Source organism: Muscardinus avellanarius (genome assembly GCF_963383645.1).
Source record: "Muscardinus avellanarius genome assembly, chromosome: 12".
NCBI lineage: Eukaryota > Metazoa > Chordata > Mammalia > Rodentia > Gliridae > Muscardinus > Muscardinus avellanarius.
The window spans coordinates 43,111,827-43,128,590 of NC_137798.1; the positions used below are offsets into that span (position 1 = coordinate 43,111,827).

A 16,764-nucleotide genomic window follows, 5' to 3' on the forward strand; every position below is an offset into this window, starting at 1 on the left:
AAGACATCGGAGAGACCCGAACATAGTGGATCAAGTAGGTATTAAGAGGGCCTTTTTTAGTGCATTCTTTGGTTTCTGCTTAATTTCAAAGATCCTGCTGTGATGATTATCAGAGAAGACCTCATTCTAATTGTTACAGCATATCCATGTAAACTTTCAATGACACATTAACGAGGCTAAGATTTTAATTCAAACTGGTGTCAAGAAAGACACTTAAAAATTTTCCCTAGACATTTACTTAAATTGATAATATTTTACCAAGTATTAAATATGTTTTCATTATGTTTGTAATAAAAATCTTTAAGGTAGTATCCATCTAGACTCTCTGTGATGTATTTATAATATTTGCAATGTACTTTTAAAAATATTTAATGTGACGCTGGGCATGGTGGCACACACTTGTAATCCCCGTGCTTGGGAGGCAGAGACAGGAGGATCGCAGGTTCGAAGCCAGCCTCAGCTACAGAGTGAGTCTCTCAGCAACTTAGAGAGACCCTGTTTCCAAATAAAAGTATAAAATAGGTCTGGGAGTGTAATCCGGAGGTAGAAGGCTTTCCAGGAACCACAGTGCACCAAAACAAAAACAAAAACAAAAAACAAAAATTTAATGTGAATTTGTATAGTAAATAATTGTTCTATATCCCATTTTTCTTCAATAAATTGGCCTTTTATGATCACTTTTGTTTCTCTACAGTCCTACTAGTATATGTATGAGACTAGGAATTAAATACAGGGTTACTGTAACCTGAACTACACCCTCAGCCAGTTTCTTGAACCTGTGATGCTACTGTCTCAGCCTCCCAAGATATGGGATTCCAGGAATGCATCACCACCCCGACTGTTAGCATCATTTTTTTTTCATTTTTCCTAATATAATTACAGTTGAAATCTCATTTTAACTATTATTATTTTTTAACCTTTTTTTGTGTGTGAGGAACTGAGGGTGGAACCCAGGGACTTTTCTACCTCTGGGCTATATTCCCAGACCTATTTTTTATAGTTTATTTGGAAAGAGGGTCTCACTAAGTTGCTGAGAGCCTCACTAAGTGGCTGAGGCTGGCTTCGAACCTCTGTGATCCTCCTGTCTCAGCCTCCCAAGTGCTGGGATTACAAAAGTGCGCCACCACGCCCGGCTTAACGATTATTATTATAATGTTCATTTCTAAGTAAATAAATTGGGAAGCTGAAGCAGGGAAATTACAAGTTCAAAACCAGCCTGGCAATTTTGTAAGACCCTGTCTCAAAATAAAAGTCGTACAAAGGGATAGAGATATAGTTCTGTGGTAGAGTGCTTGTCTAGCACATGCAAGGCCCTGGGTTCAATCTGAAGTACCACACAACAATAACAAGGACAAAAATTGTAACTGTTAACATAGATACAAGCATGTTTTAAACTTAAAATAGCTTAAAAAAATGAATTTGTAAGACCTTATCCATGAACTTGTTCAATTCAAAAATGTCTTTTTGATAAGGCAAAATGCACAATAATATCATAGTATTACCAGATTGTAATATTTTGAAAATATTTTATTTTAAAAGAGTCCCTCATGGACTCTTCATTGAAATTTTTCAATGACTATATCTTAAATGTTGAAAAGCAGCTATGTTAGTCATTAAACTTAAATTTCAAAACAAAGTAGGTGCTATGTATTGTGATCTATACTCAGTATAATGTCAACAGTACTAAGCTGGCGTACAAATACTACCTTTGCCAAATTACAGCCCCCAAACCCCTGCTTTCATGTTACAGATTATGGAACTGTATGGTTATATGTTTTTGATATCTGAAAAGCCCAAATCAAGCCCTGAAGGTACTCTAAATGAAATAGGTACAGTGCTTCTGGATGGCACCCAACATCTAGTCCTGTTACTTTAGTTGCAAATCCACCTAGTCGAACCCTATTACTACACAACGAGCTTTGCAGGACTAGCTGAATCCCGGGGAAACCCTCTATAGTGAGTTCAAAAGAAGAACTAATAGAACTCTGATTTTTCTTGATTTCAGGAATCAGTTGACAAGCTGTCTCAAAATTTCTTCATGGAAAGTTTCAAAAATTAATTCACAGTTTAGAAAAGTCATGGTTAATGGAACAGTAAAAACTTGTAATATTATATGACTGTGATGGGCAATTGTAGTCCCTACCTATCACCAGACCGTCAGCCCCACCTAACCTCATCTCCAAGAGGTTTTCCTCCTTCTCCTTGGTTCTTTCCCATCAACATTTTTCTCAATCTGTGTTAAAAAGTATTAAAGGTAATCTTGCCAAAAATACAAGAAGTATAGACAAAGTTAGGGTTTCAAGAAATATGGGAAAATGGACTAGATTAACTAAAGAGGTCTGCCAAGGATAAAGGTAAAGTCTTCCTTTAAGACCAATACTATAGTAATAAAATATGGCCACAGTTTCTTGGTAGCTGCTCCTATTAAGAGGAAGAATCTATTTCCCCACTATTTGAATCTAGGCTGGCTCTGACTCACTTTGACCAATAAAATATACCATATGGTGGTTTTATTTTATTTTATTTTTTTTTATTTTTTATTTTTTTTTTTTGGTGGTACTGGGGTTCCTGGAAGCCCTTCTACCTCTGGGCTACACTCCCAGACCTATTTTTACATTTTTATTTGGAAACGGGGTCTCCTAAGCCAGCGCGCGCGGCTGGCTTCGAACCTGCGCGATCCTCCTGTCTTTGCCTCCTAAGCGCGGGGATTACAAGCGTGCGCCACCACGCCCGGAGAGGTTTTAAAACTTCTGAACAAGCTGGGCGTGGTGCCACACACTTATAATCCCAGCATTTGGGAGGCAGAGACCAGAAGGTCGCGGTTCACTGACAGCCTCAGCTACTTAGTGAGGCCCTCCGCAACTTAGTGAGACCCTGTTTCAAAATAAAGAATAAAAATAGGGCAGGAGGTGTAGCCCGGAGGTCAAATGTCCTTGGTTCTATTCCCAGACCCGCAAAAATAAATAAATAAATAAATAAATAAATAAATAAATAAATAAATAAATAAAACAAAAAAACTTCTGAGCTGGGTGTGGTGGCGCACGCTTGTAATCCCAGCATTTGGGAGGCTGAGACCTGGAGGATCGCGGTTCGTGGACAGCCTCAGCTACTTAGTGAGGCCCTCTGCAACTCAGTGAGACCCGGTTTCAAAATAAAGAATAAAAAATTGGGCAGGGGTTGTAGCTCAGAGGTCAAATGCCTCTGGGTTCCAGTCCCAGACCAGCTTAAAAAAAATAATAATAATACTTCTGAACAAGAGGCTTTCCTGATTCCATTATTACCCTCTTGCTAATTCTTGTTCACCACATAAATTAAGTCTGGGGTAGTTTGTAACACATAGAGAGTCCAGCCAAAGGCCAGAAGCAACTGTCAGGCACATGCTACCACTGTTTGACTACAGTAGTACCAAGGATTACATGCAAGGCTAGTAGATGGAACTACCCACCTGAGATAAACTCAAATTGACAGGATTAAATGAAATAGTTGTTGTGAGACATGGTGGAACATGACTGTGATCTCAGTACTTGGGAGGCTGAAACAGAAAGATCGCAGGTTGGGGTTCTGGGCGGGGGTCGCGGGCGGGGCACGCCTAATGGGGCCCGGGTCACGGGACTCTGGGCCCCGGCCGAACTGCGCGTAGCACGCCAGACCCCTGGAGAAACCAGACCCAGTAAGACGCTGTGTTCTGGGCGGGGGTCGCGGGCTGGGCACGCCAGATGGGGCCCGGGTCGCGGGACTCTGGGCCCCAGACCGAACTGCGCATAGCACGCCAGACCCCTGGAGAAACCAGGCCAAGTAAGACGCTGGGTTCTGGGCTGGGGTCGCGGGCTGGGCACGCCAGATGGGGCCCGGGTCGCGGGACTCTGGGCCCCAGGCAGAACTGCGAGTAGCACGCCAGATCCCTGGAGAAACCAGGCCCAGTAAGACGCTGGGTTCTGGGCAGGGGTCGCGCGCGGCGCACAAAAGCCGGGGCCTGGGTCGCGGGACCCTGGGCCCCGGGCCGAACTGCGCGTAGCACGCCAGACCCCTGGAGAAACCAGGCCCAGTAAGACGCTGGGTTCTGGGCAGGGGTCGCGGGCGGGGCACGCCTAATGGGGCCCGGGTCGCGGGACTCTGGGCCCCAGGCAGAACTGCGAGTAGCACGCCAGATCCCTGGAGAAACCAGGCCCAGTAAGACGCTGGGTTCTGGGCGGGGTCGAGCACAGGGCACCCAGCTGCGGCCCGGATCACTGGACTCTGGGTCCCAGCCGAACTGCGAGTAGCACGCCAGACCCCTGGAGAAACCGGGCCCAGAACAGAAAAAGATAAAGAAAAATATCGGAGAGGTGGTAAGAAAGCCGTTATGGATGCCAGGACACTGGAGATGCAGACGAAACTTATCTAAATGCACTGGAACTTATGGAAAAATTCCCCGTGAAAGAGGACTGCTATTTCTCTATATTGTTAAGAATCTCAGACATCACATATAAGGAGAAAGTTTAGCGGAGACCAAGGAGAAATGCGGTGTTGAAAGAGTTCTTCGCGATGGTGGTAGAGACTTGTATTCAGGAGAAGCAGAAACCGGATCTTACCAACTTTATTTTTTTGGAGAAATTACACCAAATGTCGAATGCTACCATCACGCATGCTTAGGAACACTGGACAACATTCAGAGTGGAAAAAGAGCCTGGGAAGGATTTGAAACGGTGGAGGCAGTGGCAGTGCCAGTGGCCAATATTCGGGGGAGGCAGAGATCTGATACATTACAACTGGATCCTTTGAAATACTAACCACAGAGACAGTGATCGGAACCTGCTGAGGGGTTAGGCGGGCGCCGGGGCCAGTGGCCGACATCGGAGCTTGCTGTGAGGCAAGGCCACTACTGAGGCCTCCGTGGCCGGGATTGGAACCTGCAGAGGGGTTAGACCGATGCTGGGGCCAGCGAGGCCGGCATTGGAGCCTGCCATGATGCAAGGCTTGTGCTAGGGCCTCCGAGGTCGGGTCCGGAACTTGCTGAGGGGTTAGGCCGGTGCTGGGGTCAGTGAGGCCGGCATCGGAGCCTGCCGTGAGGCAAAGCCGGTACTGGGGCCTCTGAGGCCAGGATAAGAGCCTGCCAAGGGGTTAGGCCGGTGCTGGGGCCTCCGAGGCCAAGATAAGAGCCTGCTGAGGGGTTAGGCCGGTGCTGGGGCCAGGGAGGCCGGCATCGGAGCCTGCCTTGAGGCATGACCAGTGCTGGGGCCTCCGAGGCCAGGATCGGAGCATGCCGAGGGGTTAGGCCGCTGCTGGGGCCAGCGAGGCCGGCATCGGAGCCTGCCTTGAGGCAAGGCCGGTACTGGGGCCTCTGAGGCCAGGACAAGAGCCTGCTGAGGGGTTAGGCCGGTGCTGGGGCCGGCAAGGCCGGCATCGGAGCCTGCCTTGAGGCATGACCAGTGCTGGGGCCTCCGAGGTCGGGATCAGAGCCTGCCGAGGGGTTAGGCCGCTGCTGGGGCCAGCGAGGCCGGCATCGGAGCCTGCCTTGAGGCAAGGCCGGTACTGGGGCCTCTGAGGCCGGGATCGGAGCCTGCCGAAGGGTTAGGCCGCTGCTGGGGCCAGCGAGGCCGGCATCGGAGCCTGCCTTGAGGCAAGGCCGGTACTGGGGCCTCCGAGGCCAGGACAAGAGCCTGCTGAGGGGTTAGGCCGGTGCTGGGGCCAGCAAGGCCGGCATCGGAGCCTGCCTTGAGGCATGATCAGTGCTGGGGCCTCCGAGGCCGGGATCGGAGCCTGCCGAGGGGTTAGGCCGCTGCTGGGGCCAGCGAGGCCGGCATCGGAGCCTGCCTTGAGGCAAGGCCGGTACTGGGGCCTCTGAGGCCGGGATCGGAGCCTGCCGAGGGGTTAGGCCGCTGCTGGGGCCAGTGAGGCCGGCATCGGAGCCTGCCGTGAGGCAAGGCCGGTGCTGGGGCCTCCGAGGCCAGGATAAGAGCCTGCTGAGGGGTTAGGCCGGTGCTGGGGCCAGCGAGGCCGGCATCGGAGCCTGCCTTGAGGCATGACCAGTGCTGGGGCCTCCGAGGCCAGGATCGGAGCATGCCGAGGGGTTAGGCCGCTGCTGGGGCCAGCGAGGCCGGCATCGGAGCCTGCCTTGAGGCAAGGCCGGTACTGGGGCCTCCGAGGCCAGGACAAGAGCCTGTCGAGGGGTTAGGCCGGTGCTGGGGCCAGCGAGGCCGGCATCGGAGCCTGCCTTGAGGCAAGGCCGGTACTGGGGCCTCTGAGGCCGGGATCGGAGCCTGCCGAGGGGTTAGGCCGCTGCTGGGGCCAGTGAGGCCGGCATCGGAGCCTGCCTTGAGGCAAGGCCGGTACTGGGGCCTCCGAGGCCAGGATAAGAGCCTGCTGAGGGGTTAGGCTGGTGCTGGGGCCAGCGAGGCCGGCATCGGAGCCTGCTGTGAGGCAAGGCCGGTACTGGGGCCTCCGAGGCCAGGATAAGAGCTTGCCGAGGGGTTAGGCCGGTGCTGGGGCCAACGAGGCCGGCAGCGGAGCCTGCCGTGAGGCATGCCCAGTGCTGGGGCTTCCGAGGCCGGGATCGGAGCATGCCGAGGGGTTAGGCCGGTGCTGGGGCCAGCGAGGCCGGCATCGGAGCCTGCCGTGAGGCAAGGCCGGTACTGGGGCCTCCGAGGCCAGGATAAGAGCCTGCCAAGGGGCTAGGCCGGTGCTGGGGCCAGCGAGGCCGGCATCGGAGCCTGCCTTGAGGCATGACCAGGGCTGGGGCCTCCGAGGCCGGGATCGGAGCCTGCCGAGGGGTTAGGCCGGTGCTGGGGCCAGCGAGACCGGCATCGGAGCCCGCCGTGAGGCAAGGCCGGTACTGGGGCCTCCGAGGCCAGGATAAGAGCCTGCCGAGGGGTTAGGCCAGTGCTGGGGCCAGTGAGGCCGGCATCGGAGCCTGCCTTGAGGCAAGGCCGGTACTGGGGCCTCCGAGGCCGGGATCGGAGCATGCCGAGGGGGTAGGCCGGTGCTGGGGCCAGCGAGGCCGGCATCGGAGCCTGCCGTGAGGCAAGGCTGGTACTGGGGCCTCCGAGGCCAGGATAAGAGCTTGCTGAGGGGTTAGGCCGGTGCTGGGGCCAACGAGGCCGGCAGCGGAGCCTGCCGTGAGGCATGCCCAGTGCTGGGGCCTCCGAGGCCGGGATCGGAGCATGCCGAGGGGGTAGGCCGGTGCTGGGGCCAGCGAGGCCGGCATCGGAGCCTGCCTTGAGGCAAGGCCGGTACTGGGGCCTCCGAGGCCAGGATAAGAGCCTGCCAAGGGGTTAGGCCGGTGCTGGGGCCAGCGAGGCCGGCATCGGAGCCTGCCTTGAGGCATGACCAGTGCTGGGGTTTCCGAGGCCGGGATCGGAGCCTGCCGAGGGGTTAGGCCGGTGCTGGGGCCAGCGAGGCCGGCATCGGAGCCTGCTGTGAGTCAAGGCCGGTACTGGGGCCTCCGAGGCCAGGACAAGAGCCTGCCGAGGGGTTAGGCCGGTGCTGGGGCCAGCGAGGCCGGCATCGGAGCCTGCCGTGAGGCAAGGCCGGTACTGGGGCCTCTGAGGCTGGGAACGGAGCCTGCCGAGGGGTTAAGCCTCTGCTGGGGCCAGTGAGGCCGGCATCGGAGCCTGCCGTGAGGCAAGGCCGGTACTGGGGCCTCCGAGGCCAGGATAAGAGCCTGCTGAGGGGTTAGGCCGGTGCTGGGGCCAGCGAGGCCGGCATCGGAGCCTGCCTTGAGGCAAGGCCGGTACTGGGGCCTCGAGGCCAGGATAAGAGCCTGCCGAGGGGTTAGGCCGGTGCTGGGGCCAGCAAGGCCGGCATCGGAGCCTACTGTGAGGAAAGGCCGGTACTGGGGCCTCCGAGGCCAGGATAAGAGCTTGCCGAGAGGTTAGGCCGGTGCTGGGGCCAACGAGGTCGGCAGCGGAGCCTGCCGTGAGGCATGACCAGTGCTGGGGCCTCCGAGGCCGGGATCGGAGCATGCCGAGGGGTTAGGCCGGTGCTGGGGCCAGCGAGGCCGGCATCGGAGCCTGCCTTGAGGCAAGGCCGGTACTGGGGCCTCCGAGGCCAGGATAAGAGCCTGCCGAGGGGTTAGGCCGGTGCTGGGGCCAGCGAGGCCGGCATCGGAGCCTGCCGTGAGGCAAGGCCGGTACTGGGGCCTCTGAGGCCAGGATAAGAGCCTGTCAAGGGGTTAGGCCGGTGCTGGGGCCAGTGAGGCCGGCATCGGAGCCTGCCATGAGGCATTACCAGTGTTGGGGCCTCCGAGGCCAGGATTGGAATCCTGCCAAGGGGTTAGACCGGTGCAGGGGCCAATGGCCAGCTTCGGAGCCTGGCGTGAGGCAAGTTCACTCCTGCGGCCTCCAAGGTCGGGACCAAAGCCAGCTTAGGGGTTTGACCGGTTCAGGGGCCAGCGAGACCAGAACTGGGTCCTCCCATGAGGCAAGGCCGCTGCGTGAGCCAGCGAGGTCTGGATCAGTCCACTGAGTAGCCAGGCCACTACTGGGACCATCAAGAGTGGGATTGGTACTTGCAACGCAGCATGCACAGAGAAATATCGCAGAAAATATAAATCAGATGCTTCTCTTAATCAGCAATAACTAGGAGGAAAAGGGCAACAGGAAGAGGTTGAGCTATAGAAAGGGCCCTATAGTGAAGCAACTAATGTGACCAATCAGAGGGTATGTAATACTGGAGGACGGAGCCTCTTTAAAATGCAGGAGGTACATAAACAAATGTATCAAAGTAAATCACCAAAGAAGTGTGGGATGGAGGGAGGGGGAGGGAATGGGACGGGGGCTGGAGGAGGGCTAATTGGATGATGTGTGCTTGTATATCCTCTCAAGTCTTGTACTCCAATGTGATTGATATATGACTACAATGCACCAATTTAAAAAATAAATTAATTAAAAAAAAATAAAATAAAAAATGTAAAAAAAAAAAAAGAAAGAAAGAAAGAAAGATCGCAGGTTCCAGGACAGCCTCAGCAACTTAGCAAGACTCTGAGCAAACTAGTGAGAACCTATTTCAAAGCAAAAAAAAAGATGGGGTGTAGCTTGGAAGTACAATGCCCCTTAGTTCAATCCACAGTACCAAAAAATAAATAAGTAAATAAAAAGGGTAGGGTATATCTCAGAGGGAGAATTCACCTGGGTTCAATCCCTAATACCAAAATAATAATAATAATAATAATAATAATAATGATAATAATTTTAAAATTAAGTAGCTGTTGATTTAAGCCACTGACTTTTGAGTGATTTATTATGTAGTAGTAAATGATACAGAAATATTAATTGTGTATGTCACACACACAAAAAAGGAGAGGCTTAGCATGGCTTTACAGGTAAAGCAGGCTAGAGTATTAGTGGGTGAATCATTCGCCCCAAAGCCAGTAGTGAAACGTGGCAGTCTTAAGATAGCAGTAAATATCCAGATTTAGGAAGATATAAGTTCTGCTTTCCTTCTGATTGATGGGAGTGGCTTATTATGTAGGGTTCAATATTGTCAACACACTAGGAATGCCAGAGAGCATGTACAGAAAGTAAGCAACAATGGTGGACCATCTGTGAATGTTAATATACAAAACCATGTGAAGACTAGAAGGATTGGCTTGGGAAAAAAAATGAAACACAGGAAAGACATGACAACTCTCTTCAACATTTTGATACCACCTCTTATAGGAGGAAATCAATAGGGCAATTATTTAAGGCAGTAGTGGAAGGTCCAGGGAGGCAAAGTCTCTTCTTCCAAACAGTTCTGTAATTCCTTTCTCCCAGTTTCCCCCTCTGATCTCAGCTCTTTCCCATCTGCCTTCTGGAACCTTCTTTGCATTGTTTCTACCTAAAGTCTCTCCACAACTTCTGCACCAGATGCTTCACACTTACATTGTACCTGAACATCACCAAGGATACTTTTTTATACCATCTGTGCAGTAAGAATTACAGTTCTTCTGGTTCCTTTCTTCACCCATGTAAAAACCCTTCCTTCATTAAGATTTACATCACCCAGCTTCATTGCTCGCTCTCCCTCTCCCTCTTATTTAATGATGTCTACTGATCTCCTAATCAGTGCCATTCATTTAATGTGAATATTGGGCATGTGATTCAGTGTCTTCCTTTTTACCCCAACTCCTACACTCATGCTAAGAAACATCAGTGTCAGTGTCAACAGTCTGTCTGCCTCATTGCTTTACCTCCTGCTAATGGCCTTTCCCTCTTCTCCGCTTCAGCTAGTCCCTCTCAGTCTTGTCATCACTTTTGTACATCTGAAATTCTAAGATAAAAGTTGCCTCTCTGATAATAACCACAGTCGTATTCCACCTTCTCTTGCATTTTAGCCTCAACACAAATCAAGGCATCAGTAGATTGTTCCCTCCATTTCTCCCTTGGCTTTTTATAGATTTGCTTTCTTCTCCACACAATCTGGGTCCTAGGTTTTATCACGTTCTCCCCAGGACACTCTGGGCCTTCACACTCCGCCTGGAATGCCCATCCTGCCCTCTCTCCACTCCCACCTTTGTTGAGATGATTGTTTCCTCTCCCTCCTTTAATACTTAACTCAGGCCTTATCAGGAAGCCTTTACAGACCTTTCCTCTCCCTCCATACCTAAGCAAGGTGCTATTTAATGTCTGTGTTTATTCTTTTATTACAGCATTTACCAATAACTTATTGAGATTGACCAGATAAAGATCTACTTTTCCATTGCTGTGCCTTAAAAGTGAAGACCAGCCGAGCATAGTGGCACACACTTGTAATCCCAGTACTTGGGAGGCTGAGGTAGGATCACAGGTTCAAAGCCAGCCTTGGCAACTTAGTGAGGCTCTCCACAACTTAGTGAGATCCTGTTTCCAAATAAGAAATAAAATCAGGCTGGGGGGTTTAGCTCAGAGGTAGAATGCCTCTGAGTTCAATCCCTAGTACCACACACACAAAAAAAGTAAAGACCGTGTCCTGTTCTTTGAATAATCAAGGCCTAGAACGATACCTTATACATAAGCATTACTAAATAAATATATGCTGACTGAACTTAAGTCTACCTTTAACACTAATTCTTATATCTAACCACCCATTTAACACCCCCACATATATGTCTTATCAGTACCTCAAATGTGTAAGTACCAGAATGAACTCATCCTCAGGAACACTTAGTCCCCAGCAGAAATCTGCTGATTTCCCTCACCATTGCCTTGGTTAGGGCATCACTGTCTACCTGGTCACCAAACAAGACACTTAGGAGTCAATCTTCTTGTCTTTAGCCTTCAAGTCTATGATATTTTATTGTGGTAAAATATTCATATCATAAAATGTAGCATTTTAACCATTTGTAAGTGTATAGTTCAGTGGCATTAAGTTGTTTAATAAGGAGCTATCTGGTCCTCTTATCTGTAGACTAAGGTAAACCTCCACCTGTCTCTACATTCTTGCTGATGGGATCTTTCTAAAGTGCAAATGATATGACTAGATGAATTGGAACCCTTTCATTACTTCCTACTGTCTACATCAGTACTTTCATCACAAAGATTTATAGGTCCAAACTGAAATGGGGGGGGATAATACAATATATCAAGCTTTTCTAAAAAATTCCAACTTAAAGGTTGAGTAAATTAATAATTACCATATTAATCAAGATAAGAAATATAGCCACATGCTTGGGAGATAAAGTAGTTAAGTTTTGTCTTAGGCAGTGTGAGCATCATAGGGCTGCTATCGTTACAAAAGGAAATGTACTAAAAACAGTTGGATATGTGATCTGAAACTGAGACAAGAATTTCAGAATGAGGGTCTGGATTTGGAAATCATGATCATCTAAGTGCCATCAAAAAAGCAAATATCTCCTGAATGTATGAAAAGTGTAAAGAAAAGATGATAAAAACATCGACATTAAAAAGACAAGCAGAAGAATAGTCATAGTGATTAAAAAAAATCACACTTAAAGTCTTTTTCTCATCTTTATGACACAATTGAAAGAGAACAATACCCTTGATACTAATGTCAGCTCTTAAGTGATGAGCGTTTTTAGTGGTCATCCCTGCTGGAGGGATGACCACTGTCCATCTCACTTGGATTTCTCTGGTTTCCTTTCCTGGAATTGGGTTTGAGGGTTAAAAAGCTAAATGTGTTGGGTGGAACAACCGCATTGCCTAAATAATTGGAATGAGTTTTTTTCCAGAGAGAAATGTGACTAGCCAAGAAGAATTCTCCTACTCCCACATTGACAAATTATACAAAAATTATTTTCAAAAACAGAATCTTTGGTGAGGTATTTATTTTGGTAAATTCAATTGATGATGAGGAATTTGTTCACTTTTCACTATTTTCAGTCACTTTACAATAAATTATCTGGTTAATAATAGCAATTTAAGCCCACAAGAATTCAGAAATAAATTATAAAGCTCTTAGTACTTTTGTCCACAGCACGGCACATTAGAGAGATGTGGGACACGGCGGTTAGGCCTAGCACTGTACCCCAGCTCCAACCCCCACCAGCTCTATGGCTCTGATTAAATTACCCTCTCTATGCCTGGGTTTTGCCGTCTGATAATATCTACCCCATTGAGTTATAATGAAAGTTAAATATGTGGATAAATGACTTAGAGTTCCTGGCACACAGACAATGCTCATTAAGTTCTACTTGTCTTTCAAAATATATCACGAGATTCATCAAGAATGAAAAATAGGAGTAAACCACTTAGGAAAATTGTCAAATAACTTGTGGTTTATCTGTTTGATAGAAAACCATGTGTTCCATTATGGTACATATTCTATAATGATATAGAAATATTAAAATGTTAATCGAAAGATAGGATTTCTACCTAAAATACAGTTGTAAATTTAGTTTTTTAAGTTTACACAGAAATCTTATAGCAAATAATAGATTGTATCTATCATTTTCTAGTTGTGTGTGGGGGTGGGGTTGATAGAGTCATGAATTGGCTTTCTTTTAGTGTGTTGTTACCAAATAGCAAATGATGGTATACACGTATAATGTCAGCAACTTAACAAGCCACTCAGCTACTTAGGGAGACCTTGTTTCAAAATAGAAAATAAAAAGGGTAGGATAGCCTGGAGGTGGAATGCCCTAGGTTCAATCCCCAGGACCAAAAATAATAATAAAATAAAATAGCAAATGAAATACACCAGCAACAAATACTTATCCAATTTTACTTAAAAATTTGAGGGAAAAGTTTTAATGATGCTATTAAGACATTAGCCTGTCTGAAATCCATAAGTCTCTGGTAATCCAAAATTTAAGGCAGGGCCAAATTTGTCAAAAATTTGTAAAACAAATTTGTAAAAAAATTTGTTTTACCTCAAAAACTTATAGAATAGTTTACTTATCTATGCTTTAGTTTTTTTCATATTCAAAATGGAGAACTCCAAGCCGGTTGTGGTGGCGCACGCTTGTAATCCCAGTACTTGGGAAGCCGAGACAGGAGGATCGCAGGTTCAAAGCCAGCCTCAGCAGCTTAGTGAGGCTCTTGGCAACCTAATGAGACCCTGTTTCCAAATAAAATATAAAAATAGGTCTGGGAGTATAGCCTGGAGATAGAAGGCCCTGGGTTCCACTCCCAGTACCACAAAAAAAAAAAAAAAAAGGAGAACTCGTAGCCCTAGTTCTAGCTTTTCTTATATTTCAGTTGGAGCCTATTTTAGTGAACTGCATTGTTCCCCTAAGGACTGATATAAATGGTGAAGGGTAGCTGCAGGCAAACCCTGCAAGGTGCTCCAGCAGACATACACGCCTCCCTTCCTGTTGGCACAGCCACTGTTTGGCAGGTGTATTCCATTCCTTACAGGAAGGCATAGGTGCTTTATTGTGTTTCTGCAGTCAGTAAGCCTTTGCAAAACTAAGTGACATTTTTCTCATTTCTGAGATCAAATTTTCATAAATCATTCAACCTGGATAAACTGAGAATGTGGTTGATCTAGTAATTGTTGAAATATAGTGAGGACATTGCAAAACATGATATTTAAGTATTTCCCCCTAACCTCTTACTTTAGCAAGAAATGAGTTCTAAATGGAAAGATGTCCTAATGAAAGATGAGCCCCTCTGTGAAGGAGAAGCCAAAGCAGGGGCCAAGATTCATCTCGGTGATTCGGCATTCCATTGATTTTGAACTTGTAGAAGTAACCATACAAAGTAGAACATGCTTTTATATTATCAGGAAGTCGTTCACCTACTTAGTAGTATAAGTGATATTATGAGGAAGGAATATATTTAATCACCCTGAAAATAATATTATCTGGCACTTAAACAAAGAAATACTATTTATGGCTTGTCGAGATTTCTACCAGGAACCATTTGTTAAGAGTTAATGTAAGGTACTATCAGAGTTTAGCAATAAATGTATAGTGTAGTTTTGTAATTCATATTAAATTTTCATCCTCCTTCTCCACAACTTAGGTTAATAAAACTTTGGCTAAAGGGATTCACGTCGTCCCATGAATCATAATATTTGGAATGTATAAGATAGCACTCGTTTTTTGCACCAGGGAAAGTGCAACGAATACAGGCTAATCTGTGCAGGTGATGAATTTTCCTGTGAACCTCCTAGTTCAGATATTTGCGTTCCTACGCTATTTTAATAGATGCATAATGCATACTTAGAGTATACAATTGAGAAATTTGTAGCAAGAAACTTAGGCAAGATTTTTCTTTTACTACATTTCTGGAAGCAAAGATTTTGATGCATTGCAATATTTTGTTTCATATTTCTGTTTCTGCTAACAGAATTCTGGTTATAAACTGGTTTTCTGAGTTGTATGCAGTTGATCTGTCTATCCCTTACTGAAAATCTCAAGTAGTCTAAACGAGTATGTGTGACGCTAAGAATGCCCTCATTCCTTTGGTGTCTAGCTCTGTGCTGTGTTTATTTGCAAAGGACCCTCATGCATGGATCCATATGAATGAGGCAGTCTGTGAAGCAGACCAGACTACATCGCTCACTACCCTTTGAGGAGGAAAGACTGTGTGTACGAAAACTGCTTAGCATGATTTTCACTTACAAAGATGATTACCCTCTGGGTAACATCAGTGAGATTTGGGGTTGAGATTTTATGCTTCCAATCAAAAAATAAAACAAGAAGAGCAACCAGTGGTCTGATTCCACCAACTTTTGTTGAGCAAAGCTCTCACTGATCCATATTAATGTGGTCTCCCACCCACGGAGTAGCCTCAGAGCACTGTAAAAGGGACTTCTGAACTTTTGACTCTATTTTCAGTTTAATTGATGGATTTAAAACAACTTAAAAAACCTCACTTTTCTTTAACTAGAAAGCCTTTGTAGATAATTTCTAGTATGTACTACTCAGGAATAGAAACTTTTTTAAAAAATGCAGTACAAAAAGTCTGGTTATATTAATGCCAAGTAATTTGCATATATTTTAATTATTTTCATGCTACTGGGACATTAAATTTTCCCCACCTAGCCACCTAATACCTGTATTTTCATCAGCTGATTCTATGAAAAAGAAACTTAATGCATAAGAATTGCGCAGTAGGGCCCGCAGCTGTGTAGCTCAGTGGTAGAGTGCTTGCTTAGAATGTATGAAACCCTGGGTTCAATTCCCAACCCTGCAAAGAAAAAAAAGAAATAAAGAATTTGTGCAGTGTGTCAACCAATGTGTTTCGTACTTAGCAGAGTAACAGGTATAAATTGCTGATATTTCTGTATTGAAGTATGTGTTTCTCAGACTGGGGGTATAGCTCAGTGTTTGAGAATCTGCTTAGCCAATTCAAGGTTCTGAGTTCAGTCCCCAGCACCACTAAAAAAGAAAAAGGGACGTGTGTTTTCCGGGAGTAAAAATCAGTTTGGAGCTGCTCTACCCTTAATAAGCCATCTTGTCACCGCACGATAAATGACTCATTCACAACCTCAGTGAGAGAAGAAAACGCATTGGAGTGAGTCTCCTGCATATTCTGCGTGGTGTCTACCGCTGATGCGATCTGAGGATCCGAATTGGGTGTGTGTGGTTGCTATTTTTTTTAACCCCATCTGAGGATCCGAGTTAGGTGTGTGTGTGGTTGCTGTTTTTTTAACCCCAGCTCCTGGCACTCTGCAAGCGTGTCTCTTGCTCACAGTGATGCTTTGTTTCTTAACATGACTGCTTTGTCATAGTCAACTACTGTTCTTTTTCAGCTAAAACGTTCCTGACAGTAACTGTACTTTTCATTTTCCCTTTTTCCTCTCCTGCCTCCCCCGCCCCCAACATAGGTTAGAGAGGCTGGTGGATGTCCTGCGGAAGAAGGTTGGAGCGGGCACCGTGAGGACAGTGATCTGACTGAGAGAGGACGGGCTGGGGGAAGGATCACATCTGGTGACCAGGCTGCTTCCTCCGACACTGTGCAAACACTAAAAGCCTTAACTTAGCAAACAGTTGTTAGAAGTGGGACACTCCAGCCACATTCCAAGCTGAGATAAAATCAAATCACAAATGTTTAACCACTTTGCTGCTGACTTGAGTTATTTATCCAAATATATTAACTACAGACTTTTACCAAGGGGTAGCTATAAGGTTGCAGCTTATTTTTTAACTGTTTTATATCAACATCTTTAATAAAAATCATTTTATTAAACATTGTGAAGCTGGTCAGAATCATATCTTCACATATGGCCCTTTCTGAATCAAAGTGCAGCAAAGCAAATATTGTCTAAGCCTTAATCCACTGTGTTAGGTCAAAACTTCAAGTAAATGCATTTTCCAATATAGAGTATATTTCTTAACTGATGAAAGAGGCTCAGACATAAGAGTTTATAATCTTTTAATATATGTATAGAATCTGTATTAGTATCATAGAATATTACATA

General features: G+C 46.7%; 1 protein-coding gene across 1 annotated transcript in view; it reads left to right on the forward strand.

The window, feature by feature from the left end:
- Positions 1-16,237, forward strand: part of MIPOL1 (mirror-image polydactyly 1) — a gene marked incomplete at its 3' end in the record, with an annotated part of 242,036 nt that extends 225,799 nt beyond the window's left edge. Inside the window, exon 11 of the mRNA XM_080707733.1 lies at positions 16,171-16,237. Coding sequence (XP_080563859.1) covers positions 16,171-16,237 — 67 coding nt within the window. The remainder of the gene's footprint in view (positions 1-16,170) is intronic.
- Positions 16,238-16,764: the final 527 nt, after the last annotated feature.